The sequence below is a fragment of the Pleurodeles waltl genome, chromosome 4_2 (assembly GCF_031143425.1).
Source record: "Pleurodeles waltl isolate 20211129_DDA chromosome 4_2, aPleWal1.hap1.20221129, whole genome shotgun sequence".
NCBI lineage: Eukaryota > Metazoa > Chordata > Amphibia > Caudata > Salamandridae > Pleurodeles > Pleurodeles waltl.
In genome coordinates, this window is record NC_090443.1 from 417,740,858 (window position 1) to 417,766,621 (window position 25,764).

Consider the following 25,764-nt stretch of genomic DNA (forward strand, 5'->3'; position numbering starts at 1 on the left):
AGATAGGAGGAAAGCTGCTGAAGTCACATCATGTGTTGGTGTGGGCACCACCCCCACAAGCCTGGGAAGGCTGGGAGATTTGAAAATCACACCACTAGCAGTCCCCGCCCCCAGCCCTGTAGTAAAAAGCACATTGCAATTCTGCACGCAGCTTGACTCCACAGTACTATATCTACCGTCAGAGGAGGAAGAGGCTTGGAGGCAGCAGCAGCACCCACTACCCACTACCCTAAAGACAACACCCAAAAATTCAAAGAGCACTGAGTGTCCCTACCGAGCCAAAGAAGACCCCTGCACTATGGTAGCATGTGTGGTGCCGTTACTCTTTTTTGTACTAATGTGCCACCGGGCTGCAGCTACATCAGGTGAGTTTTATTACCAAACCAGTACTGGGTTAATGAGATTGATTCGGTGTATAAAATATGTATTTGCTATGCTGCAGAATTACGATTTCCGCATCTTTAATAGTTGTTAAACTGTTTTATTTTATTTTTGGTTTAGGCCCCTCCTTATAACCCAACTTATTGTTCGTTTCAACGCTTATTTATTTCAATGTGTGGAACTATTTCAGAACGTAACGATGTTCCCATGTGCTCATGCTTTGGGGTCAGATGGGGAAGTTCTAAAGGTCAGGGTGAGATGAACTTGGAATCTCATAGATGATCCTCTCCTAGTTCTCTTTCTCCTAATTTTGCCTTTCATTTTTTAAGTTTAATTGCCTCTTGCTTACGTTTCGTGCCCACGTTTTGTCACGGTTTTGTACCTGCGCGCCAACTAACGTTTCGGTATTTCTGTGGGTACTATAATGAGGGAGGGGCGTGCCACTTGTTTCTAATTCATCATATTTCTCTTATTGCACACTTAATTTGACCCTCCAGTTGCCAATTAGGTGGTCGCCTTGATGAGGCTTCCTGTTCAGATCCCGTTGACCTTTTGTAAAAAGAAAAACTGATAGCTGGACTTTTTGAAATTATAGGAACATGAATGCATATTAGAGTTTGAATTCTGACGCCTGTTCTAAACTCGCATTTGTAAATTGTTTGATGTTTAAAGCTCTTGGTACTATTAAAACTCACCCCCCTTACTCCCCCTCACACCCAGTGAACTAGGGGGCGGATGGTAGCCGGTTCCGAGCCTCTCCCATTGTGCGACGTCATAACTGCCGATCGCGAGCCCTCTTCTCATAGCCAATGGGCTGGCGCAGAGCGTGAGGACTGAGGATGGTGCGAGGCGTGGTGTATGGTGGCGCGAGGGAAGGGGCGCGGCGAATAGTGGTACGTGGGGGCGGTGTCCCTGTTATACGGAGAGTCCTGCGGATAAGGGGCCTCCCCTGCCTGGCCTGCTGTCATACGGCGGTCCCGCCCCTGGAGCACGAGGAATGTTCTCGCTCCGTAACCTATTTCTCGGTGTCTGATACTCTTACTTTTCGCGAACCAGCTTTGTTAATCAGTGAACACCTTTCTCCCAATGGGGACGGTTAGCAAGAGTCTCCCCCCTTGAAGACGAGTGGTGTTTTACTAAGCTGTTGTCATGTGTTGCGTATAAATATATATTACCTACAAAGGGACTTGCTTAAAATACTGTCATGATGTGATTGTATGAAACAAAGCAGCTGGAAAAACAGCCTGGTGTACACCGAGGGGTAATGGAGCCTTTCATGGGTGGGGCAGGTGACTTTAATAATTTATTCTACTTTGAAGTTGTGTTTAGTCTGTTCTCCACATTGGCCATCGGTATCTCGTCGATAAATGCCACGTGCTAAAAAATTCTTTAATTCTTCAAAATCGTAATTGTTCTTTTGGGGTTCAGCCTGTCATTTTAGGGGTGGGGAGGAAATGTTTGTTTTCAGGTCATTTTATTGATCAAACTTCTTGTTTATGCTTTGATGGATATTCCATAAACACATTGTCATACAATTTCCAGAGCATGTGTGTCATTCGGTTAAACGAAACCTTGTTAGCTTTTTATAATGTATATCCAGTGTGATTTATCTAAACTGGACTTGCAAGCAGCCTTGCCTGCTCAATACACGTCACGCACATTCCGCAGTATTTCCAAGAATAGTAATGGAAAGTTGCCTCCTCTCGTGCATTAGCGCTCACCCGCAAAAGAACTAACTACAGCGGCTAGTTTTTTTGTTTGTTTATTACTGTAGAGTCACAGGCACAGCCCTGCTCGTTCTACAGTGTGACTAGAACGTATGTCATAGAATGTACATCATCCTTGTAGTTTTATATTATGACTTCTTTTTGAATCTATATTGATGCACCCAAGCAGTTTAAAAGTGTCAAAAAAGGATGTATATGGTGCTGTAGCCACAATGTAAGGTCTACTCTAGGCAGCTGTGGAGCTGCCTTTTGAACATGTCTTGGTTTGAAGCATTTGGTGCTTGCAACGGGAGACTAATCTCAGGCGATTGCTTTTTTTTTTTTTACTCTCCTCGTTGTTTAATAAAATTCGTATCTACAGGAGTGAGCTATGATCTTTTAGTTCAAAAGATGAAGTCAACGGAAATAGCTTAAAAGTGCAAAACCTGTTTTAATATCAATGGGATTCTCTTTTTGAAACAGTGTGTTGAGCCGAAGATTTGGTCTAATTGATACCGCCATCTTTCCTCTTCCTCGCAGATGAATAAGGTGGCAGAAACCTAACACTTGTTAACTTCCTATTGGGCGTTGTTGGGGATGGAAAACCTGCTATGAACGAATGTGCGACAGAACTCTATTGCATCCTCCATTTCCTTGTTTGATCTTACGTCTTCCGCTCAAGTCGTGCATTAGCGGTCAGGCTCTCTATTACAGCGCTTAGTGCTTTCTAAGCCCACTAGGGCCAACTTTCTAACTAACAAAGTGGAGAGGATCAAATGAGAATTCCCTCAAATGTGAATTCTAAGACATCTGCTGCAACATTCTAAAGTTGTCACACCCTTTATATAACTGGTGTAGCTATCATTATCACCCCCTCCATGGGCCCCAACCCATTCTTTCTGCTTTTCAAAGATAATCAGAAGGTGGGTTGTTGCTGGGACACTCTTTCAGTGGGCTGTTTCTCTTAAATTAACATTCTTGATACCAAATATATGTAAATTTTAGGTTTACCAAATCAGCACTAACATCACTGAAATGCAATGATTTTTAGCACGTTTGAAAGCCCAGTACTGGAAAGGTAGTGTCTTAATGACACGGAGTCACTTGGCAACCATGTAAGAAGGAAAGATTGAACCAACCCCAGGGGCATACCTCATTAGGTGGCATTAATTTTGTTTTGGAATCTTGTTTGAGACTTTCTTGGCATATACTCCAGTATCTTTACTGTTTCTATCCTGTACCTCAAAGGGTAGTGGTGGGGTCTGGGTATTGTAAAGCTCTGTAGGCCATAGATGCTGAGAGGAGGGCTCAGTGACGTTACAGGTGCAGAGGGCACACTTCAGAACTTGGCGGGGGGCAACATGTGAGCAACTCCTATTTGACATGTGTAAGCATGAACTCTGTGATGTGGCTGCGCTACTCACACCTGAAAGGAGAATCCTTGAGATTTTGGGACTGAGGCAACAGCACACACTTGACATGAGGCAACTTGAGTACTCGGTACTGGGTGGCATCAGTGCAGTTTAAATAGCATGAGGAGAGAACGTGACACGGGTATGCCCCAGGGGCCACTGGGGGAATCAGTTGTTAGGTGGTAGTTCCAGCACACTTCTTTTGATTCCACCCCCTCTCCCTCCCCCCCCCCCCCCCCCCCCCCAATCCACATAATTACTTCTAGGTCATCGTGACGTAATTACTTTTTTTTTTTTTTATCCATGCAGGATACGTCCTGCTAACTGCGTACAACACTCCCCAGCCATTTAGGCTCTTTCTGGATTCCAGATTCTATAAATGCAAAGAAAAATAGAGTGCACCCATTATGCTTGAGACCTCTGGACTGAAGGAGCTGGGCACTGGGTGAGCTACTCGCACCTCACACGAGTTAGCTCGCCGTATCTGGTCTGACATGAGCTGCTCATAATACCATGGGCAGGTTTAGATGTCCGGACTTTGAGCTGTTCGCATCTGACCCAAGATAACTTATGATTTTGGTGAACTACTTTCCCCCAAACATGGGACAGCTTGGGATGTCTGAGGAAGAAGTCATTTTCTTGTCCTGAACTCTCACTTATCTCCTTGTTTCACATACTTTTTCTTGTTGTGTCCTTATTGCATCTTTGCACACCCACCCACATTAAACATGAGCCAGCCTGGCCTACCTTAGAGGTACCCTTGTCACTGTGTAATATTAGTATTCCTTGGTGATTAGTGTTGTGCAGTTATATTTCCTCGGTAAAGGCGCCCAGTGGGGCCAGTGCCACAGTTAAGACGTGCCAGGTTACTGCCTGGCAGATCACCCACTTAATTGAGCTGTCTTTAGCGGTATATATAACCTAACTCGGTTGTCCACATGCTATCGCCCTTGGCAAACTAAAGTAATAAGTTGGCGCTCTAGGTTTGCAAATCATTAGCAGACTGGTTTAGCCTACCGAGCTATTTGTCATGGGTTTGGTGCCCCCTTCTGACCTCCTGGTTATACCTAAAAAGTGCATTTCCGCCATAATTCCACTTTAAAGAAATACTCGAGGTTCTCTTGAAGCTGAAGTGTCTCCAAGATGGCGGCCCTACATCGCGTATGCAAAGTTGAGGCGTGGTTGCAGTGTGCATGCTGCAAGAGTAGGAGATGCACATACCGTCTAACAAGCCCTCCATCAGAGAGCTGACGCATCATTTAACTGGATCTGTTGCTCAACTTTCCAATCGATGTCTGCTTACTTATTGCAGGGCTCACTTACGGACGGACTGCATTTTCCGCTTACTCAAAGCCTGGCCATATAAAAAAAAAAAAAGGCATAATAAGCAAAGGTTTTTTTTTTTAATAACCTTTGTGGAACCAGACCAAATGCATGCTTTCTGCTCATTTCATCAACACAGTTGGGAATCCGTGCCTCGCATGCACTGCAGGGACTCGATCATGTGCCATGCAGGTTACACACTATCTGCTGAACCAAGTTTCCTTCAATTCCAGAAGACCCTTTATATTAGCTGGCAAATACTATCAATGGAGTATCACCCCACCCCTGTTGCAGACCCACTCAGAAAACGTCTAAGATTTTGTTATCTGAACCACGAAAATGGTTGGTAGTTTGTGGTAGTTTGTGTTTACCATGTTCCTTAAAGTTTCCCTAATTCTTGACCATGTCCTTCCTATATGAACCAGACTTGTTTTTGCTGACCTTTTTCTCCCCACCAGCTTTGGTCTTCTGAGTAACCGTGGTCCAAACTAGGGATTGGGTGGAAGTATAGAGGGAACTGAAATCTGCAGCAGCGTGAAACACTGGTTTTGGTGTCTGCATCAGCATGCCCAACATAGTGTTGACTGCTGTCTTCAGGAGATGCAAGCCCTATGATATGTGACAGTCTAAGGCCTGGTTAGGCAATCAGCATTTGTAGTTGCTTTTTATTACTAAAGTCAAACGTATCAGAGCTTAACTGCGAAGCTGCTGGGGCAATGACCCTCCTCCATTGATCTGTGATGGTGCTGTGGCACAGTTGACCCCCATCAAGACACGCATCCCTCAATTCTGCTACTGATTAACTTGTCAGGCGCATAAACATTGTGCAATGGTATTGGATTGTACTTTACCTACTGGAGTTGCAGGGCAGCAATGTGTTGGAATTTGGTCACCCTCTTGACCGGCTAGCTGGTATTTGTGCTAAAGGGTCTCCAGGAGGCTGGACTGCTGTTTATGTTACCTGTGGCGGTTTCACAAAATTCACAATTTACTTAGAACAGGGTGCTCAGGCTGACCTTCTTTGTCATAGTACAATGGGATTCTGCAGGGACGTGGCTTTTAATGATGGAAAATTAGTTATCATACAAGCCATGAAAAGGAAGGCTGGAAAATTTTGACCGGGGACACCTGCCCGTTTCCCTCCATCTTGGTCGAAATCCAGACCTTTGGTGCCAGCCTTAGTCCATCTTTAGCTGCCCTTTGTGATGTACGTCTTTTTTTTTTTTTTAAATGCCCTTGAAACCATTCACCTTTTCTTACAGTGCACTGTTTGTATTGATCCTTTTTTACCACAACTGGTAAATTATGGACCTTAGGTTGTATTTCTTTATTTTTCGTGTATATATTTCAAGTGAGTTTAAGGGGTTTTAGAGGGTTATTATTATTTTCTTCTAAGTTTTTTATGGATTGGTGCTGCCCTCTCGTGGTTTCTCATAAACGGCATATAGATGAAGCTATTTATCCGAGACAAAATGAATCTCAGAAATAGGTGAAGGGAATTTCACCTTTCTTTAGCTGTGCAGGTGGCTTTTTTTTTTTTTTGTTTTTTTGTTTTTTGTTTTGTGGCCGGGAAGAGTTTTCAGAGCAGCCTATGAGCCAACTAGATAGGTAGACTAGCAATGTCCAAGATAGGTTCAGGAAGACTGAACTCATGCTTATCTTTATCAGGATGTTCACAAAGTTACATTTACGTAGAAAACAACCTAATTTGAATTACTTTACGTAACTGGACTGGACAAAGCCTAGTGTAGGCAAGCCAAACTCGACCTTTATATCAAATCTGCAAAATTGATATGACCTTCACTGTAGAATGTCCTTTTCTATGTAAACTCCTATGTGATCACGCGCGCGCGCGCACTGTTTTTCTCAACATCTCGGTCTTCTTCCTTTTTTTTTTTTTGTTCTCTCTCTCTCTTCCCCCCCCAGAAATGTACTCTGTTGAGAGACAATATGTTAGGTGTGACCCACTCTGGCTTACATTGAGAACATTTCTCTGTTAGCTGCCTGCAGCCCTCATGTGATAGGGATGAGGTCGACTTCAAAGAGCATGTGAAGGCTTAGTATTAATTAACCGAAGTAAGCCATTGCACACTGATTTAAACTTGTGACTTGCAACCTATCTTCTAAACCATATCTTCAACTTGGACTTGTGTGTTCCTAGTAGTGCCTGAACATTTTTCTGCAGACCTTCCAACAAAAAAAATGGAACCGCCAACAAATGTAGTCAAACTAATCACATCCTCTTCTGAGCTGTCAATTGTGTACATTTATTTTTCAAATAGAGGCTGCTGTTCAGTATTAGATTATATTCTCAAGCATCCCTGTGGCAGCACAGTGCCTGAACCACCTATCCATAGTTGCCAGCTGATTGGTAGCAACGCCTGTGGTGTGATCCTAATTCCTCCTCCTTCCCTCTGCTATTCCAGCACAGCAAAGCCCAAGGCAAATTTTGGTGGGACGAAGTTGCATGGGGTTGCCATTTGCTGAAGGTTTACCTATGGGCACGCCCTCTTTGCCAAAGGTGAAGTCGTTCGACTTTTGTTAACATAGCAAACCCAGGTTTTCAAGGTGGTGAGTCACCTTCACAGGGCGTGCCGCTGGTTGCATATTTCCATATGAAAGTGCAGTGTCACTTCAAAGAAGCAGTGGAGTGAGTTTTGCCACGTTTGCATTGTGCAGACTCTTTTTGAGGATAAGAAATCAATCCCACCAAGAAAATACACATCAAGAAAACAGTAGCCCACTTTATCAGATTTTTATATGGAGGTCCAGCTACTGTTCCCAGTATTGTTTGTCGATGCGCAGCTAACCACTTCGTAAATTTTAGACTGTTAGATGTTCTATTCATAAAGTCACCATTTTCTAGACTGCTTCTGTCGGGGTTAGATGGTTCCTAAAGAAACCTGTCAGACCCCGTACTGTGCTGTAGGAAGAATGTTGTCAGTCTCGACATTGACAACATCATTTTGCTTGGTTGCCTTGCTGATGGTTTTTTAGGTAGGCCTGGAGCATGCTTTTCAGCTGTTTTCAGAGTTTGGGTGTTTCCTCCCTTTATGCACTTTAAGAAGCAGTTCTGTCCTCTGCTGGCGGGGTCGCCTGTGATCCCGTTTTATGGACAGTACTATTTTATTTAACTTGATCGTTGATGCATATAGGTTCCAAAGACCAAAGTTTTAGGAGGCTATGAGTAACCAGTAGCGGTATTCTTACTGGAGATATTTTGAAATGTGGATCCATGTAGTTGGATCAAGCTTAAGACATGAAAAGAAAACTCCTTCAGATGTGCTTTGCGGAGTGCTCATATGCTGAGTGAACTATCTTGGCTCTGTGGTTTTAAACTTCTTATCTTAGTCCTGCAAAGGACTCACCCCGAAGTGTACACTACAGAACAAGAACCACGCCCAACTCTACTCTTAATTGGCCTGTAGGTCATCAGCCCATTAATGTTACATATCATTAATAAAAGAGGGGCACGTTGTTTGTAGTGTTTCCATTTAATTTGATTGATGTAAAAGGGCAGAGTTCTGGTAGATGGAGAAACGCGTGGGTGGCATCACAGCGCTGAACTTCACATGGATTGCAATACCAGAAAGGGGGCTGCACCAATGCAGGTGTAGTTGCTTACAGTGCCAGGTTCAGAAGTTTTGCAATAAAAATGTGCCCAGGAGGCTAGCCAAAAAGATTCAAATGTTTGGTTTGTGCTTATGTCTCGATGTGCAATTTGTCATGACTTACTGTAGCATTGTGGCACTTCATCATCCACTGCGATTCCACGGATTATATCAGAAAGTCCACAGTTTTGAATCATTACAAAACATTTTTTTTAATGGACTGCTGCTTTGGGCCTGTGCTCCTTTTGCTTTGAAGCATGTTCACAACTGAAGGGCCTTGATAATGGTGTGCTAAATTGCACTTGTCGTTGATGTTCGGAGTGTATTCAGAAATCTTAAACTGTTGAGTAACTTGGTAATTTCTATTTGAGTGGCTGTCCAGGTGTGAGAAGATCACTCTGTTCAAAGATCTCCCTCTCCCATGTAAAATCTAATCAGAGCACCACATCTAGAGATCTTGTGCTCTCCTTCTCGAGAGCTCAAGACCTCCGATATCTGGGGTGAGTGCAATATCCAGTCCAGAGATCTTACTTCTCCCTTGTCAAGTGCAAGGAACTGTCCTACTCAAGAGATTTTTTTTTTTTTTTTTCTTTAGATGTCCTCGAGCCAAAAAACGATGGTTTAGCCACGGCTTGCGGAGCTACTTATGCCATGAGCTGTCTGGTGTAGTTAACCTTTACTAGGCCATTACGCTTTTGGAGAATGTGGTATTGAGGCCAAAGGTCACTGCTGTCCATTAGTCTGAACTTTGTGTCCATCTTTCCAATCCTGCAGGTGTTGCAGAGTGTGGCCGAAGTGAGTTCCGTTGTGGTGATGGAAAGTGCATCCCGTATAAGTGGATCTGTGATGGCAGTGCAGAGTGCAAGGATGGGTCAGACGAGTCGCTAGAAACCTGCCGTGAGTACTGCTAGCCCTTCTTCAGATCGCCATTTGGTCCTCGAGGTGACCTCAAGGCCTGCATTTGCAATCTCTGTGCTGGAGTAACAAGCATTATTTAATCTCCTTGAGGAACATTGAAGTTGTGGCTACTTAATTCCAATTAGTTTGGCTAAGTTGGCACTTGGCTTACTTTAAGTAAAATGGTGGTGTATGTGAGACCATCCTCATAATCACAGTTGGACTTTTAAACTGCACTGAAGATATACACTTTGAAAATGTTTTCTTGCTCATTGACTTCTCAAGTGAAAAGTCACCAGGTCGTGCCTGACCAGTGGCTACCTAACCACGACTATGTGCAGGGGCAGGGTGCAAATTAAATCGATTTGTAAAAGCCTGGCCTAGAGCCAACAGGTTGCTTAATACCCAGGCTCTAAGGCCCTGTCCGTTGGTTGCTTATCTAAATTGTAATTGGTTTGAATACGTTTATAATACTTCTTCCCTGTCCCCTTCTGTGCTTAACACAAATATTTTGGTGTGGGAGGAGGAGTAGGTTCCTATAGCGTGTGTTCTGTTACTGGGTTTGAGCTTCACCAAGGAGCATGTTATGTCTGTTTGTTGAAGGCCGTGAGAGACAGAGGTTCAGGATCGCTCTGGATACAGTGACATGTGGGAGGGCCACCTTGTTACCCCGACACTCCTCCTCCCTTGCAGTTTTGAGTAGTCCGATCCTTTTAAAGTTATGATGGGATTTACAGAAACAATGTGTGCTCACCATTTCTCTTCACTTTTTCTGCAGGATCTGTCACCTGCAGGCCGGAGGAGTTCAGCTGCGGAGGGCGTATTAACCGTTGCATCCCCATGTCCTGGAAATGTGACTCTCAGGCGGATTGTGAAAATGGCTTTGATGAAGAGAACTGCCGTGAGTGTCTCTCTCAATCAAAATCCTTAGTGGTTTTTTTTTTTGGTTTTTTTCACTCTTCGGTTTGTTTAAGGGGGTTACTCCCAAATAAAGTGCACACAGGAGAGGGCTTGGGAAGGGAAAGTAATGAGGGAGTGCAGACGTCATATTTGGTATATGTTGCGAACCATGATTGCATAGGCCGTAGTTATAGGTGACTACCAAATAGGCAATGAGTCTGCTTTCTGCAGCACTACATACGGTTTGTTTCCAGCTCTGACTTTCATTATGCCGTATTAAGATTTCCATTTTGAAAACTGTAGCCATCCTGAAAATTATATTTAAAAAAAAAAAAAAAAATGCCTCTGCAATCTTACACTTTCCTCCTTTTAAGGTCCATGATGGTTCATTCCTTTGCCATTCATTTCTTAAAGCAAGACTTTTAGGGTACAATCGTCACATGCAGGAGCTGTCTCTCTGCCAGAGTGAGAATGGAAGAGAGTCATTGGGGTTTTAGGCCCATACTACGTACTGACACATTTTCCCGTAGACCCAGCATGGGTAAAACTCTTTGATATATGAGACCCATACTCCTTAGCTCTACAAGCAAGAGACCATAACCACTGTATGACCCTCATTTTGCATCTTTAGTCAACTCTTTTGGTGTGGTTTGGGGGAGCAGCTTAGTGTGCATGGAAACAAAGCAGTTTTGTTGTGTTCTTGCTGCATGCTTATGGCACTCTTACTTTCTTGAGCAGCACCCAAGGCGTGTGCCGATGACCAGTTCCAGTGCCGCAGTGGGAAGTGTATTTCAGTGCAGTTTTTGTGTGACGAGGACCATGACTGTGATGATGGCAGTGATGAGGAAGGCTGTCCCGCGCCTACTTGTGGTCCTGCCTATTTCCAGTGCCTAAAAAGCGGCACCTGCATCCCTAAACTGTGGGCCTGCGATGGTGATGATGACTGCGATGATGGTTCTGATGAGTCGCCAGAACACTGTGGCCAGACCCCAGCAGCCCGTGAAGTGAAGCCCTGCTCACCTCTAGAGTTCCACTGTGGAAGCGGCGAGTGCATCCATATGACGTGGTATTGCGACGGGGGCTTTGACTGCAAGGATCATTCGGATGAAGCAAAATGTGGTAAGTCTCCTGGCAGGGTATGGCTCTCTGGCAGCTCAAAAGTGGAGCTTGTCTTGGCAAATTAGGTTTAATCTCATCAAGTCTTCTGGTGTGGAACCTTTGAAAGAAGACCAAAGATTACATTTCTTAATTAGTTGGCAATCCAGGAAGACATGGGAGTGATTGAAACTGTGTACCAAGTACCAGCTTAATTGTATGGCTAGCAGTGTAGTGTTTGCCAGCCAAAAGGCTTGAATTTCACTGCTTCTCTTGGTAGATGTCTTTCCAGGACGTAAGCTACCTCTTCAGGGACGTCCTTCCACTGGTTACCGCAAACCCAAATCAGTTTGAGTGTGTGAGCCCAGCCCAAATAAAACTCAGTCCGTGCTCGGCTCTTAGCCACTGTCAACTTGGATAAATTGTGTGATTGCAGCTGTAGCTACCTTTCTTGTGTGGTACAAGAAGCATTAGGGTACAGAATCCTCAAGAAAACAAGCTGTCAAGCTATACATTTGAATAGCCCCTGATCCATGTTTAATGACTTTTGAAGTGGGAATTGGGAATGCAGTAGAAGTCCTTGTTGTTTACAGTGCTTGGAGATGATGAAAGTGTGGTGAAGCACTATATAAATTATCTTATTATTAAAGCAGCCATTTTAATAGGCGGAATTACATTTTTCTTAATATAGTGACTGCAACCTGCAGGCCTGATGAGTTTCAGTGCACTGACGGCGCCTGCATCCACGGCAGTAGGCAGTGTGACAAGGTGCATGACTGCAAGGACTCCAGTGACGAGATTGGCTGTGCAAATGGTAAGCTAACTGGATCTTGGAAAATGAGCTCACCAGTAGGATCTCCAGTATTTTTCAGCCTCCAGTGTCTATTTCTTCTTAATTAGCACTTTTGTGCCAATTATTGGGAACATTAGCTACTGTCGCAGTACATTCGAGCCGCATGCAGCTGTTCCATGGTTATATAATATTACAGTGGAGAAGACGGACATGCTGCTATATTGGTCAAACCTTTTTCCAGGGGTTTCAGTTTTCTTGTGTTTGATGTAGGTGGTGTCCTGAAATAGATGCCTTTTCAATCGCTTCGGATGCAGGGGTAAATAAATGTCCAGCCAGACTTAAAAAAATAAAATAAAATACACACAAGTCTCAACTGTGGTCTTTGCCGCCTCGGCAGGAAAACAGAAATTATCTAGAAAAGTGTGACTCTTGCAACTGTTCTCTCCCCCCCCCCCCCATGTGTAATATAACACAAAATCTGGGAATTAAAGAAGGACTCCTTGTTAAAGCGGTAAAACTTTTTTTTATAAATTAATCAAGCTACTTTAAATTGACAACGGTAATCCACATGTTTTTAAAAACAAAGTTGAGAATGGATTTTTAAAAACCTCTTTTGAAACGTTGAATAATTGCTAAATATGTAAAACACCTCTCTACCTTTTTAACTAATGGATTGCCGCTTTTCGCAATTTACTAAAACTTGCAGAAGAACCTCTTTATTGGTTTCCTTTTCTACCTTTTGTTAAAACAAAAAAGAAAGTAAGTTATGTATTAAACTCTGTAGCTAAAAGTCACAAAAAAGGTAAATGTAAGTTTTAAAATGTACAAACTTCCGACTTGTAGGATATGGTGGACAGATACTTTGTAACAACAGATATTCTGTTTGCCTGATTACAATTGCACTATATACTGATTCACTTGTAATCGGGTGGATGGGATATCTGTCGTGTTTGTGACGGAGTACCTGTCCGTCAAACTCTAAATTGGGCTCTTAGCCTTTCCTGATGGTGACTAGTTCTTTGATTATATCAGGTTCCACCCATAGGATCCCTTGGTGAGGGATTTGACACCTTCCTCTAGTGAACCTAGCCAGCTGAGCTGGACGGGTTTCTAGGGAGAAGGGAATCGGCCAATAGTTTAGCCTCTGCTGCCAGCTTGTTCAGTCTTTGCTTTCTGTGTCTTGCAGTGTGTTTTAATAGCAAAGTCTCAGACAGTCCTGGAACCACATGTGACATACTTGACTAAACTGAGATCTCGAGGGTCGGTGTCAAAACTGAAGAATACTGAAGCTGTGTTTTAAGAATGAGCAGTAAAATTGCTTTCAGTATTGTTGCCAAATGTGTACTGGAACAAGCATTGACCAAAATGTAACTATTTTCTTAGATAATTAAATTGGGGTTAGTCACATTTAAAATCAGGCACAAATCGCAGTAGATTCAAAAATATTATTGTTGAAATTGACCTAAAGGTATATGCTGTTGATCATTAGTGCTTCTGTGGGTTTAGTTAAAGAAGTAGTGTCGGCCATTTTTACATGGTATAAAATCAAAGTAAATTACAATTTTCACTCACAGTGTATTATCTGGCTTGGAACTCAAAACATTAACATACATTGCTTCTCTTTGGGTGAACACTCCATCATCTTTATTATTGATTTTGCTATACTGCTTTAAGCTCGGTAGTGGAAAAGGAGTGTAGAATAATGGGTGTTTATAATGGTGTATCCCCTTAACCTGTAAAGAATGGGAAGGTTATTTGCTTTTGTGGTGAAATAACTATCTTGTAAGAGTATGATGTATATCCAGTTAACTGGTTTTCAAATAAAAAAAAAAATATGTACGTACATACATATGTCTCTGCTTACATTGCGGCAGCCCTTTTTGACTTGGACACACACAGTCCGAGTACTTGAAGTGCAATCTTGTTTTTTAACTTTGAATAGGAATGTGCTAGTGATGTAGTTACATTTATATGTGTATTTCTGGATAGATAAAGACATGGGCCAGGGATGTTTGTCACGCTAGACTGGCTTTGAAAGGCAGGAGGTTGGAGGCTGACCATTGAGCACAGCCGATGTGTGACATACTACAGTAGACCTTTCAAAAGCACGTCTCCCAAAACAAGTATTGGGTTCCTTCGATTTTATGCTGTTGTTGGCAACTACCCATAGCAGAGTGTTGTGCAGAGACCGGGCAGGTGATGGGGCTCACTCAGATTGTTTGTCCAGCTTAGACTGGCAAGAATTTTTATAGTCTTGTTTTTATTCATCATGGCCTTCTCATTATCTCCCCAGTCGCCAAGTGCGAGGGGGCAGACAAGTTCAGATGCCACAGTGGGGAGTGCATCTCTATGGACCAAGTCTGCAACAAACTCAAGGACTGTCGTGACTGGTCAGATGAACCGTTGAAGGAGTGTGGTAAGAGAAACAAACCTTTGGCAGTCTTGACTTATGGCACCGTAACCTGCATGCATGGCGTGATTGGTGTTGGGATATAGGCAAGGGGGGGGGGGGGGGGTGGTAAGGAGTGTGTGTGCAAAAGTAGAGGGTGGATTACAGTTTCCTGTTAAGTTTTCAGACTAGGGCCTGGATGTTGTGGATTGATACAAAGGTGGATGTTTCCCCTCTTGTGGCTGGTTTCAATTCTACCCCAGTGTATAGTGACTAAACTGTCTTCCAGTGTTGTCCATGAGGGGTGAGCTTGTCTTTCACCCAAAAAGGTTCTATCCACTCCTCTCACTATCCAAAAACCTCATTAAAAGCCTCGTTATTGGGCAGTATCTACCTCCTTTAGTTGTTTTTGCATTTGACATAGGGTTGATGGAAAGTACTATAACATTCCCTGAAGTTTTGACCCATAGCACTCAAAGGCTTGCACCACTCACCATCATAAACGGCACTAAATACAACATGTTCGTATGCCACCTTTGTATGCATGTTTCAAAGAATGAACTCTTGCTCGAGGAAATCATGTACCATTGAATCTAGGCCAGACTGGTCATTGTGCATTCCTTAGTGAAGCCTAGCTCTTGTAGGCCAAGGCTCTCTTGTTGTCTGGTATGTGGGCTTTGAATGCTTAAAGAATAAAGTTGCTGTCCAGTGCTTGGGAATCTTTCGTTGAGATACTCTACATTGGTACAGCATTTGACCATCGAACACGAACTATCCTGCATTGGAGGATTGTGCCATTGTAGGAGTTGGCTTAAAAATCTTGACTCATTTTCTTCTTAAAATGGAGATTGCAGTCAACCTCTGGGGTTTTTTAATCGGAGGAAGAATCGTTTTTTCTCTCCTCGTTTTTTTTTTTTTCATGAAGTCTTTCCATCTTGGGTACAGTTCTGGTCCTCGTCTACGTTTGAGTGTTTTACTGTTGCTTTAAATGTCCAGTGGCCTCCTCTCGAGTTGAAAATCTGGACACGCTTTGTACTAATCTAGCATTGGTAATTGTGTAACCGTGGGCTAATGGGACGGTCTGTGCCTTTCAGATGCGAACGAATGCCTGGGAGGAAATGGCGGCTGTTCGCACACCTGCAAGGACCTCAAGATCGGCTACGAGTGCATGTGCCCCGCCGGCTTTCGCCTACTCGACGGCAAGCGCTGTGAAGGTAAATTCTCCAAGATGCAAACTTCTGCTCAAACTGCAGCGTTATTATGAACTTTGTGTTGATGACACAATGAAAAAAAGGTGATGGTAACTACGTGCTGGGCATTTTCCACTCCACAATTTTACAAAATGAAAGTAGTTACCAAGAGGTGTGACAGAAACCTCACTTGATGCCGCTGTGTGGACATTGGAACGACCAGCAGTTTTGTTATGCCCCAATATTTACCGAGAAGGTTATAAATGTTTGCAAAAATTGGTTCTGATAATACTGATAGTGCTACAGCCTCCTCCTCCCACATTTATCAACGACATCCTAATCCGGGCCTAAGGACTTCAGAATGTTTTGAGAAATAGGCTTTTACACAGCTGCAAAAAATAAACTTACTAGAGCACCTCTTCTTGAGGACCTGAAGATTTCACACCAGAAACTTATTGTTTTGCCTCCAAATTATGCGTACAGTTAATTTTAACATTTCATAATTGATATTGGCACTGGATTTGGTGATGTGGAATTTGACTGGATCGTAAATCTGATGGAACGAGTATGCATCCCAGCGGAGCACTCCTCGCCCTCATCTGCCTAATTTGGGGTGGTGAGGTTTTAAGGGGGGAGGGAGAAGTTTCTGTTGTTTAGTCTCTACAGATGTGATCATTACTGATAGGCAGTTGGCCTGGGAAATGTGTGTCCTAAATGTTATTTCTTTAATTCCCTCTTTTGAATTCTCTTGTGTTTTTTATCTACTCCTCTTCAGACATAGATGAGTGCCAAAATCCCGACACCTGCAGCCAAATGTGCATCAACCTGGAGGGTAGTTACAAGTGTTCCTGCAACGAGGGTTACCAGATCGACCCGATGTCCAGAACCTGCAAGGCCATTGGTGAGTAGCGGGTGGTCTCGGTTTCTCTTGCTTGGTTTTGCCCCTTCCCCCCGCCCCACTTTCACCCAGCTGTGCCCAACGCGTGCATCCCATCTTTTCCTAGTCCAGCATAATGTGAAATAGCAGCCGAGTCCGTTTGTCGGACTTGGCCCCTGGGGTACACTTCTTTGTCACTTCTATTCTAAGCAATTTCAAGGTGGCAATGCTTCTTGATCACTATGCAGGACCAGCCTGAGGTCACATAGATAGATGCCTGTGGGGCGGGCTCACTTGGATTCCATTGGCTAGCAGCTTCCAAGTGTGGTGGCCAACTTAATTGTTCGAAGTCCAAAACCACCTGCGTATTTGGTTGCCACAAATATGGAAATGTAAAATCCAACCGAAGGGGGTACATGGAGAAAGCGACTCTCTTGTTCTGTTGCCTTTTTAAAAAAAAAATTTTATCTAAAAAATTATTCCAACAAATCCACCGTATACTGTTAAAAGTATACATTTATTGATTTCTTGAATGCCAAAGTATAGCCAACCAACATGCGTTTTGAAGTAGAACACTCTTCCTCGTGGCTGATAGTTTTTATATTTAATTTGGCCTTAAGGATGCCACATCGCAGACATTTTCATAAGATTTAACATATTTCTCATTGCCCCATACCGGTATTTGAGAGAGTGCTCCTCCAACTACTGTCCCGTGTACAGCATTCCACTAAGTGATGCTTACCTTTAGGAGGAGGAAGTGCAGGAGGCAGCTTGACTTAAGGAACTCCAGGGTTTGCTTTGTTCTGCTTATTGAGTGTGAGTTTCTCCCTGGTTACAACCTGAGGTGCGAGGCTGAATAATGGCCAAGGGACCTGAAGTCTGATATTTTCATTCTCATCTCTAGGCACCGTGGCATACCTCTTTTTTACTAACCGACATGAGGTGCGGAAGATGACGTTAGACCGCAGCGAGTACACAAGTCTGATTCCAAAGCTGAAAAACGTTGTGGCTCTTGACATGGAGATCGCTAGCAATAAGATCTTTTGGTCTGACCTGTCACAGAAAAAGATATACAGGTAATTTTTGAGTGGACCATGGCCCAGAAGTGCCACCTCTGGTACCTTGTTGAGTGTTTATCCGTAAAGTAACTGTCATTATCTGCTTTTGCTAGGGGAGGAAAACTGTGTAATTTGTTGTTTCTTAATTTCTCATCCCCCTTTCTCTCTCTACACAGTGCCTTGTTAGACAAAGCCAACAATTTCTCTCACCATTCCACTGTGATTGAGCATGAAATCCAAGCGCCTGATGGCATCGCTGTGGACTGGATACACAGCAATATTTACTGGACTGACTCTGCCTTCAGCACCATCTCTGTGGCCAACACTGATGGTTCCAAGAGGAGGACACTGATTAAGAACGGGCTCACCAGGCCAAGGGCCATCGTCGTGGACCCCGTTCAAGGGTATGGTTTGATGGAGTCCTTTAGTATGCATGAGCAGACCAAGCGGAGACCACTGTTTTAAGCAACTTCTTCTGTCCTGTGATTTAAACGGGGGGGATATTTCTAGCATGATAATGGTGTCTGTGCTCAGGTCCCCTCCAGATACGCAAGTGGTTCTTCAGTTTGATGCTGTCCGGATCTGGATGTGGTTGGTGAGGGAGGGAGGGAGGGAGGGAGGTAGGTAGGTAAGGGTGTGGTTGGTCTGGTATGGAAGGGTGTGGTTTGTCTGGTAGGAGGATGTGTATATTGCGGAAGGTGGGGGGATGCTCCCTGCTGGGTCATCTGAATTCTTCCAGCTCTTTCATGCCAGAGTACCATAAGAACACTAATAGGGTGGGATTAAAGTGATGATGGTCGATTGCTGTTAACCTCTCATCTTCGGTCTGTGTTTTTTTTAGATTCATGTACTGGACCGACTGGGGCTTCCCTGCCAAAATCGAGAAAGGGGGGTTGAACGGAGTGGACCGCATGACGCTGGTGCAAGATGGCATTGAGTGGCCCAATGGCATCACTTTAGGTGAGTGATGATGGAAAGGAATGCATGTGGCTGGGGTGACCCCATCAACACTTTGGGTATAGTTGGCTTTTTCATGAACGTGCCCATTATGAACCATGAATTATAGTATTTTCATCATCTTGCAATATGTTAATTTTTGAGCCTCACCTTGTGCTTCTGTTGTTTCTCTTCAGACTTGGCCAATCAGCGCTTGTACTGGGTAGACTCCAAACTGCACTCTCTCTCCAGTATTGACGCAAATGGCGGGAACAGGAGAACTGTAATTATGGACGAGGAAAAATTGGCACACCCATTTGCTGTCACCATTTTCGAGGTGAGAGGCTTATTGGTGACTTATTCATTCGCCATACATGTGAATGTTTCCAAATTGTAGGTTTATTCTTGTATGTCATGATGGAAATGTACTCCATACTGTCTGTGTATTGATCTGTCCTGCTGCTCTTCACCCTTACCTACAGGAGTTTTTTTTCTAATACCTACACTGTGCCTGAAAGCCTTTTTCCTTAACTTCATGAAATGCTTGTAGCCATGGGTTTCTTAGACTTGAGGGAATTTGGGTAGCACCAAAAACTGGAAGTCTTTTCCCTTCAAGTTTCAGGCACCTCCTTACAAGATCATGATGCTTTTGCCTTACAAATGAAACAATACAAATATTCATGTGTTTTAATAACTAGCAGCTGTTGTCTCAGAGTGCTATCATGTTGGTGATTTGTGATATTCCTAATGGGCTTATGCCTCTGGAATTATTAACATGAGAATCTTTTTCGAGGAATGGTATCTTAGTACATCAATGAAGGTGATCTTTTTTCTTACAAAGCACCAAGTCCCAGAGTTGGTCAGGTTTTTGTGCACTCCCCAGTTTAGCATATAAAGGGAGTGAGGAATAGTGACATGAAGCAATTTGCCCAGGATTGGTATAGGGTAGGCCGGGCTAGAATTGAGGTCGCTGCGACTCGCAGCCTGCACCTTTTCTGTCCACACTATATCATTTCCCAGTATACAAGTATATAGAATATCCTACATGAGGGCAAAATTACGCAAGAAAATATTGACAGCGCCATATGGAGCAGACCGATTCCTCACTATCAAAGATACAGTCAGCTCAAAGGTGTAGGTAACATGCAAGCCTTCTCAGGGTTATGGTAGATCTGCTTTAATCCCAAGGAAATGTAGGTATAAAAATCACTGTCCACTAAGTTGTTAAGCATTTGTGATGGGGGAAAAACTTATTCCTAATTCGATTAATTTTAGGGTATTCAAAAATTTCCATTGGCCGATTCTTTTGAATCCTACAGCCTATTAGCCCTTAACCTCATAAAGGCTTGCTTCTAAATATCCTCTAAAATGTACTTTTAAGAAGGCCATGAAACGTTAACGACTTGGCCCCTTGTGTAGTGTTTGCATACTTTTTTTTTTCTTTCTTTCCATTTTTATCAAAGTTTGTGAACGCTGGGGCCAAAGGGCTGCAATGCTCAAGTTTATCTAGAACCCTTGCCAAGGGGGGAAAAAGCGATTTTCAGCATTTTTCTTCTGTTTCAATATTTGTTCTTCGTATCTGCTACTGTTTGTTGATGTGCATGGATTTGTTTTGCAAATGCTGAACGTAGTGTGCGCCAGAGTCGTTGAGAATCTTTTGACTGCCTTTTTGTTTAAAATTATAATTTTATATGAATATATATATCTTCTTTTTTTTTTTTCTTTTTTTAGGACAAAGTATTCTGGACTGACATTGAAAACGAAGCCATTTTCAGCGCAAACCGCCTGACCGGGAGCGATATTGTGACTGTCGCTGAGGATCTGATGTCTCCAGAGGATATCATTCTGTATCACAACCTCAGACAGCCCACAGGTACAGACTGGGACATCTGTCCTCAAACTCCCTCCCCTCCCCCTCTCACTCTCTCCCCCTCGTCACCTGCCTGCCAGGGACGTCTCCGATTAAGTCGGAGGGCAAGTCCCCTTTTTAATGATTTCACTCCGTTGGCAGGGAGTTTGCCTTAGACCCTCTTCAGTTCACCACGACCCCTTTACATATCCTGAGATATTGGGCCTCCCTCACCAGCATTATTTTAAGTCCTCGTGCCGTGCTATGGATGTTTTGTATTGAAATATTTCGCTTTTCCAGTTTGTCAAAAACATTTATTTGGCCAGCATCACTCTGGCTCTCCCATCGCACATTTCCTGGAGAAATACATTTACTTTTGCCAAGTTCATACTTTAAAACTAGTCGGACTTTTTAGTTTTACAGATTTAAGTATTCATACTCTATTTAAAGCTAGGGTTGCTAAGAACATAATTACCGGAGGAAGGTCCAGCTTCTCAGTTGCTTTGATAGGTCAGAGGTTTGTTCTCTCTCCGAATGGAAGAGGGCGAGAGAATTCTCAAGTTTAGCCGGCAGGATTTTGAAAGCCCAAACTGTTTTACAGTGGGAATCCTCAAAAGATTTTCCGAGGTGTGTGTGTAGGATTCCACTAGGAACGAGCAGCCCCAGCAATGTTTGCTGGAGTCCCCGTTGTTCTTCAGAGGCCGCACGCGGTCCTGGCTTGAGACTCTCATACCACGGTGCGTTAATTTTAGAGTCTCGTATGTGTTTTTTAAGCTTTGGAAACCGGTTGTGGAGTGCTGTGAACTTGAATCCTTGTGGAACGGTAAGCCGTTGATGGCTTGCCATTGTGCTGGAAATGTGCTGATGATCTGACTTGGTAGCAATGTGTGCTGCTGTGTTCAGCTTGACTCCTGGCCGCCCTCAAGTAGAGACCATTGCCTTAGTCAATCCCGTTTGCTGAGGTGTTGCATAATACCAGTAGTACTAGAATACAAATAGAACTCTTTTTCGGGGCTTTCTTAAATTATTCTTATTATTTCGTTGCATTAACTCCAACAGTTGGGTTGTGCAACATAGACACCAATACTTCTAGTCATATTGCTTGTATAACGTTTTACATACTGATAGTGTTCCAACGTTTGGGGTACCCTACAGTATTTTTCACTTGCCTTGTCTTCCCTGTAAATATTTTGTAATTTGTGGTAGGGTGGGTAGCCTGAATGCAAAGTTGGCTTGGGACCACCAGTGTGAGGGGGTGGGGCCATTTTGTTCTTTCCTGATCTTTTTTTTTTTTCTTCTTTTTTTCTAAAGGTGTGAATTGGTGTGAGACCAGTGCACTCCCCAATGGCGGATGCGAGTACCTCTGCCTTCCTGCTCCACGCATCACTGCCAGGTCTGCAAAGTACACCTGTGCCTGCCCTGATGGCCTGCACCTCGATCTAGATATGAGGAGTTGTGTGACTGGTAAGCGTGGCTCCTGTTCAGATTAACTTCAATGGATTAAATTGTTAGTGGTAAGAATGGATTTCTGTGCTCTTGATGAACCATGTAATATTTTTGGTTCCATGGTGCCCTCTGTTGGAGCACACTAACCTGCTCATCAATTCTACTTTGGCACAACCAGTGTTGAAATTATTGAGTTAATTCACTCATCCATTGTCTCAGATTTATGTCCGAATCTAACGTAGTCCTGTAACAACCTGTTCATCCCAGGATAGGCTGTCCGTTTGCAGTTGGTGGCATTAGACGTGTTGCTTGAGCCACCACACTGAGTGATTGGGTTCTGAAAGCCGTAACCTCTTCATGGTGTTTGTTCCTTCCCTGTTAACACTGCCCTGGTCTCCACTTCGAATGTAGACTTCGCATGTGTCACCTTGATTGTTGACAAAGCCTAAGACTTGTAAACTGGGTCCACAGGTTGATCAAAACCAAACTGGTCTGTGAGCATGCCCTAATGGCAAGCGATTCTTGTACCCTTTGAGAGATTATTCCCAGTGCAAAAAGCAGGTTGGATGTTGATGATACTGGTGACTTTATTTCGAGGGCCCTTCAGCATGGCAGAGCTGTGGACCACCGCGTTTCATGTCATTAGTGGTTTGGCTTTCACAGCTTTTGATCCTGTTTTAGGAGGTTGTGAAGGAGTCCGGTCGTAATACTCATGGCCAGACCAATTGCTTGGCATCTCTTTGGCTACTTACCTCTGATTGGTTGTAAATTTACTCATCAGATGTTTTTTCATTGTACAAATTATAATGTATTCCCATTCCAAGGGTCATGCATGGTTTGACACATTTTGAAGTTCAATTGATTGTGCTTTTTTTGGAATTGATACATTTTCAGATGCAAAAATGTATCCGTGTTTACAAACTGACAATTTTTCCCCTCTTCTTTCAAAAGTACCACCTGCAGTTCCCTCTGCCACTACTAGTGCCTTGCGGACATCCACAGTAGCTCGTTTGATCACTACGAGAATGCCGATTCCCCGGTCCACTCAACCAGCACCAAGAGGCACAGCCCAAACTCCCAGGGTTATGACACAGGCTCCTGCCACCAGCGTGCCGAAGAGGAACCCTGCATTAGATCTGGAGCCCACCACACCACTAACTGAAACTGTGCCGCACCAAGGTAAGGCCTTTGCTATCTGGATAATGGCAAATCAGAGCACTTGGGTTACACTAGAGCATCAGATAACAGTTAACGGATGAGATGCACAAGTTTCTGCCTTGTACACGGCCATACATGTACACTTGTTACTTCTGCTATACAGTAAATGTGTCTGGAATATTTAAGGAAAGTTCTTAAAAATAACACTGTGGCTCTTAAATCAAGGGCTTCTGTAACCTCCTATATTGACCTATGATCCAATGACCAATTTATGCTATGAATCTTTTAGAGTGGGTAGAGGTGGAGTCCCGCTTTAGTGATTACTGACAACTGCCTTGAGAAAGGAAGGGAGGAGGGTTTCAGTAAATAGGTGTAAATCAATTACGTCACATTGTTTAAAAATGAAATTTTTGCTACTATGTTTATGTGCAAACCCCTTTTTTGCTTCTTTTCAGCTCGCAATGACGTTGCTGCAGACATCAGCACGGGCAAGCATGGCAGCCCTACAGCCCTCTACATAGTTATTCCTCTCGGTAAGCACAGATCCTTTCACTTGATGTGGACCACTCTCTTGATGTCGGGTGACTGCCTCAAATTCTGTGTTTTACTTAACTGCCTCCTTGCAACTTGTGTATGGAGGTTGTGCGGACACCACATTTACACAGCAGCCAACAAAAGCTTTTTTTTTTTTTTTTTGTCACTTGTGTTAATAACTTGTATTTTATAGAGCACGCAATTCCAAACCTCTTGCCATTTCCCAAGTGCTGTACATAACCGATGTTATTGGTGCTCATGTTATCCACCTCGTAATTAAGAAAAGTGGTTGGCCTCACCATGGTTCCAACCTGTCACCTGCAGGCCACACAGAGAAACTGTAATTGAGAGCTTGGTGATCCTACTTATGTTCTTTGTGTTAAACGTTAGACTGATGAGTTGCCTAGGTTCCTCACTCAATCCCTGTAATCTGCTGCCTTCAGTTGGGCCATTAACCGAATGGTTTATTTTGTTTAGTTTCAAGCCTATGACCTGTAGGTTATATACATTGATATCTGTGGCAGCAATCTTTTTCCACTCAGCTGTATTAATGGGGCTGGACTATGTTACATGCAGGATATGCAGCAGGTGAATTTGTCCACCAGGCCATTTTATCAAAAAATAACTGATAATCTGGATGATCTATTCAGTGAAAGCTTCTGGTGCCAAAGCCAACGAGCTGCTATCTTTCTTTCAAGTTTATTCCGTGTCAAGCAGAAGGCTAGACTACAAGGAAGGGTGGGCGGTGTGCAAAAGCCACTTCAAAAATGAGTTGGTGTGTGCCACGGAAGGGAGCAGAATTTGTGTTGAATTAAGGAAAAGTAAAGGCCAATTGTCCACTGCCAGTAAGATTGTGCAGGTCTGGCACGGACTTGCCATCTTGTGGTAATTCAGTCTTTATCTTTCCGGGGTTGATAAAATGATCAGTAACGACACTTGTTGCATTTTTGTGGTGATGTGAGTGACTTCTCGTTCCCTCCTCCGCATAGAACTAATGTCTGTTTCGCTCTCCCTTCCAGCTGTACTCTGTCTGGTGGCCTTCAGCGCTTTCCTCCTCTGGAAGAAGTGGCGGCTGAAGAACATCAACAGCATCAACTTTGACAACCCCGTGTACCAGAAGACAACTGAAGACCAGATCCATATTTGCCGGAATCAGGACGGCTACACGTATCCTTCCGTAAGTAGGCCGCGGCCTCCGGACTTCCTTAGTTCCCTTAGACTTCAGTCGTTGTCCTCCCATGGCACACCTGTGCCTCTCTCCCAGACACTACATGAAGAACCTCTCCACTTCAGCCTACTCTTAAAAACGGAGAGAACTGTGGAGAAATAAAAGCTATACAGTGAAGAAAGTAGCCTGCGTGCATGGTACACGGCGTTATCTGATGCCGGTGCTTTCCCTGGCTGCCTTTAACTGGCACTCAGCAGATAGGCAGTTCTGTTCACCTGGGTGTACCGGTCTTTAGGACATCCCCGGTCTAGGTTCCACATTGGAGCTTGATCGAAGCACAGAGTAGGGTGCGCCTTGTCCATGCTAAAGTAGGAGCTCAGACTTGTGATCTCTATGCCTGGTGAACAGCTGACATTTCCCTTTCTGTAATCCTTTGTTGAGCATTGCTGATCCTATAGTGTTAAAGGATTTGTCTTTAGAGGCCTAGTTGCCATTAGTTTTTCTGGATATTATTGGAGCAGCAAAGGCACATCTAACGTCGTCTTCATGCAGGAGGGCAGAAGCTGCAGGTATCGAGTTATCCACCTGGAACGCCCACTTTTTAGTTTATGTGATTCCAAGGCACAAAACCCACAATCCTCTTTGAAGGGATGTTAATGGTGGTACCAAATTAAATGTTATAGGCCCAGTTTAAAGTCTGGCATAAGAACCCAATCGCTCTAATACACACTCCTTTTATAAATCCGAGCACACAAGAAATAGATTTGGACAAAGCCAATTTCTTAAGTACTTTATATTATTGCCCCAATCCTTACATCCCAGGTCCAGCGAAGTCCTGACATTCTGTGTACCTTTTTCTCTTCTCCAGAGACAAATGGTTAGCTTGGAGGAAGATGTTGCGTGAAACCTGCTGAACAGGTCATAACCAAGATGCTGCTACTGATGCTCACTCTGGGGAGAGGAATTTATTGAAGTTAAAAAAGTAAACGAAAAAAGAAGAAAAAGAGGACTACACTCTACAGCTCTTAACCAAACCCGTCC

At 43.6% G+C, this 25,764-nt stretch overlaps 1 protein-coding gene across 1 annotated transcript; it reads left to right on the forward strand.

Annotated features, from left to right (window-relative positions):
• Positions 1-147: 147 nt before the first annotated feature.
• On the forward strand, positions 148-25,764 carry LDLR (low density lipoprotein receptor). The gene is made up of 18 exons (XM_069231639.1): positions 148-365; positions 9,208-9,330; positions 10,109-10,231; positions 10,969-11,349; positions 12,017-12,139; positions 14,412-14,534; positions 15,602-15,721; positions 16,473-16,598; positions 17,479-17,650; positions 17,809-18,036; positions 18,474-18,592; positions 18,766-18,905; positions 20,300-20,441; positions 21,729-21,881; positions 22,815-23,042; positions 23,477-23,554; positions 24,575-24,732; positions 25,592-25,764. Exons 1-18 carry the CDS (start codon positions 299-301, stop codon positions 25,625-25,627), a joined length of 2,640 nt encoding a protein of 879 aa, XP_069087740.1. The 5' UTR covers positions 148-298; the 3' UTR covers positions 25,628-25,764.

Coding starts and splice junctions, on each gene's coding strand:
- LDLR (XM_069231639.1), top strand. CDS start 299: ATGGTAGCATGTGTGGTGCCGTTACTCTTTTTTGTACTAATGTGCCAC. Junction 18,037..18,473: donor GTCGTGGACCCCGTTCAAGG/GTATGGTTTGAT, acceptor TGTTTTTTTTAG/ATTCATGTACTGGACCGACT. Junction 23,043..23,476: donor TGAAACTGTGCCGCACCAAG/GTAAGGCCTTTG, acceptor GCTTCTTTTCAG/CTCGCAATGACGTTGCTGCA.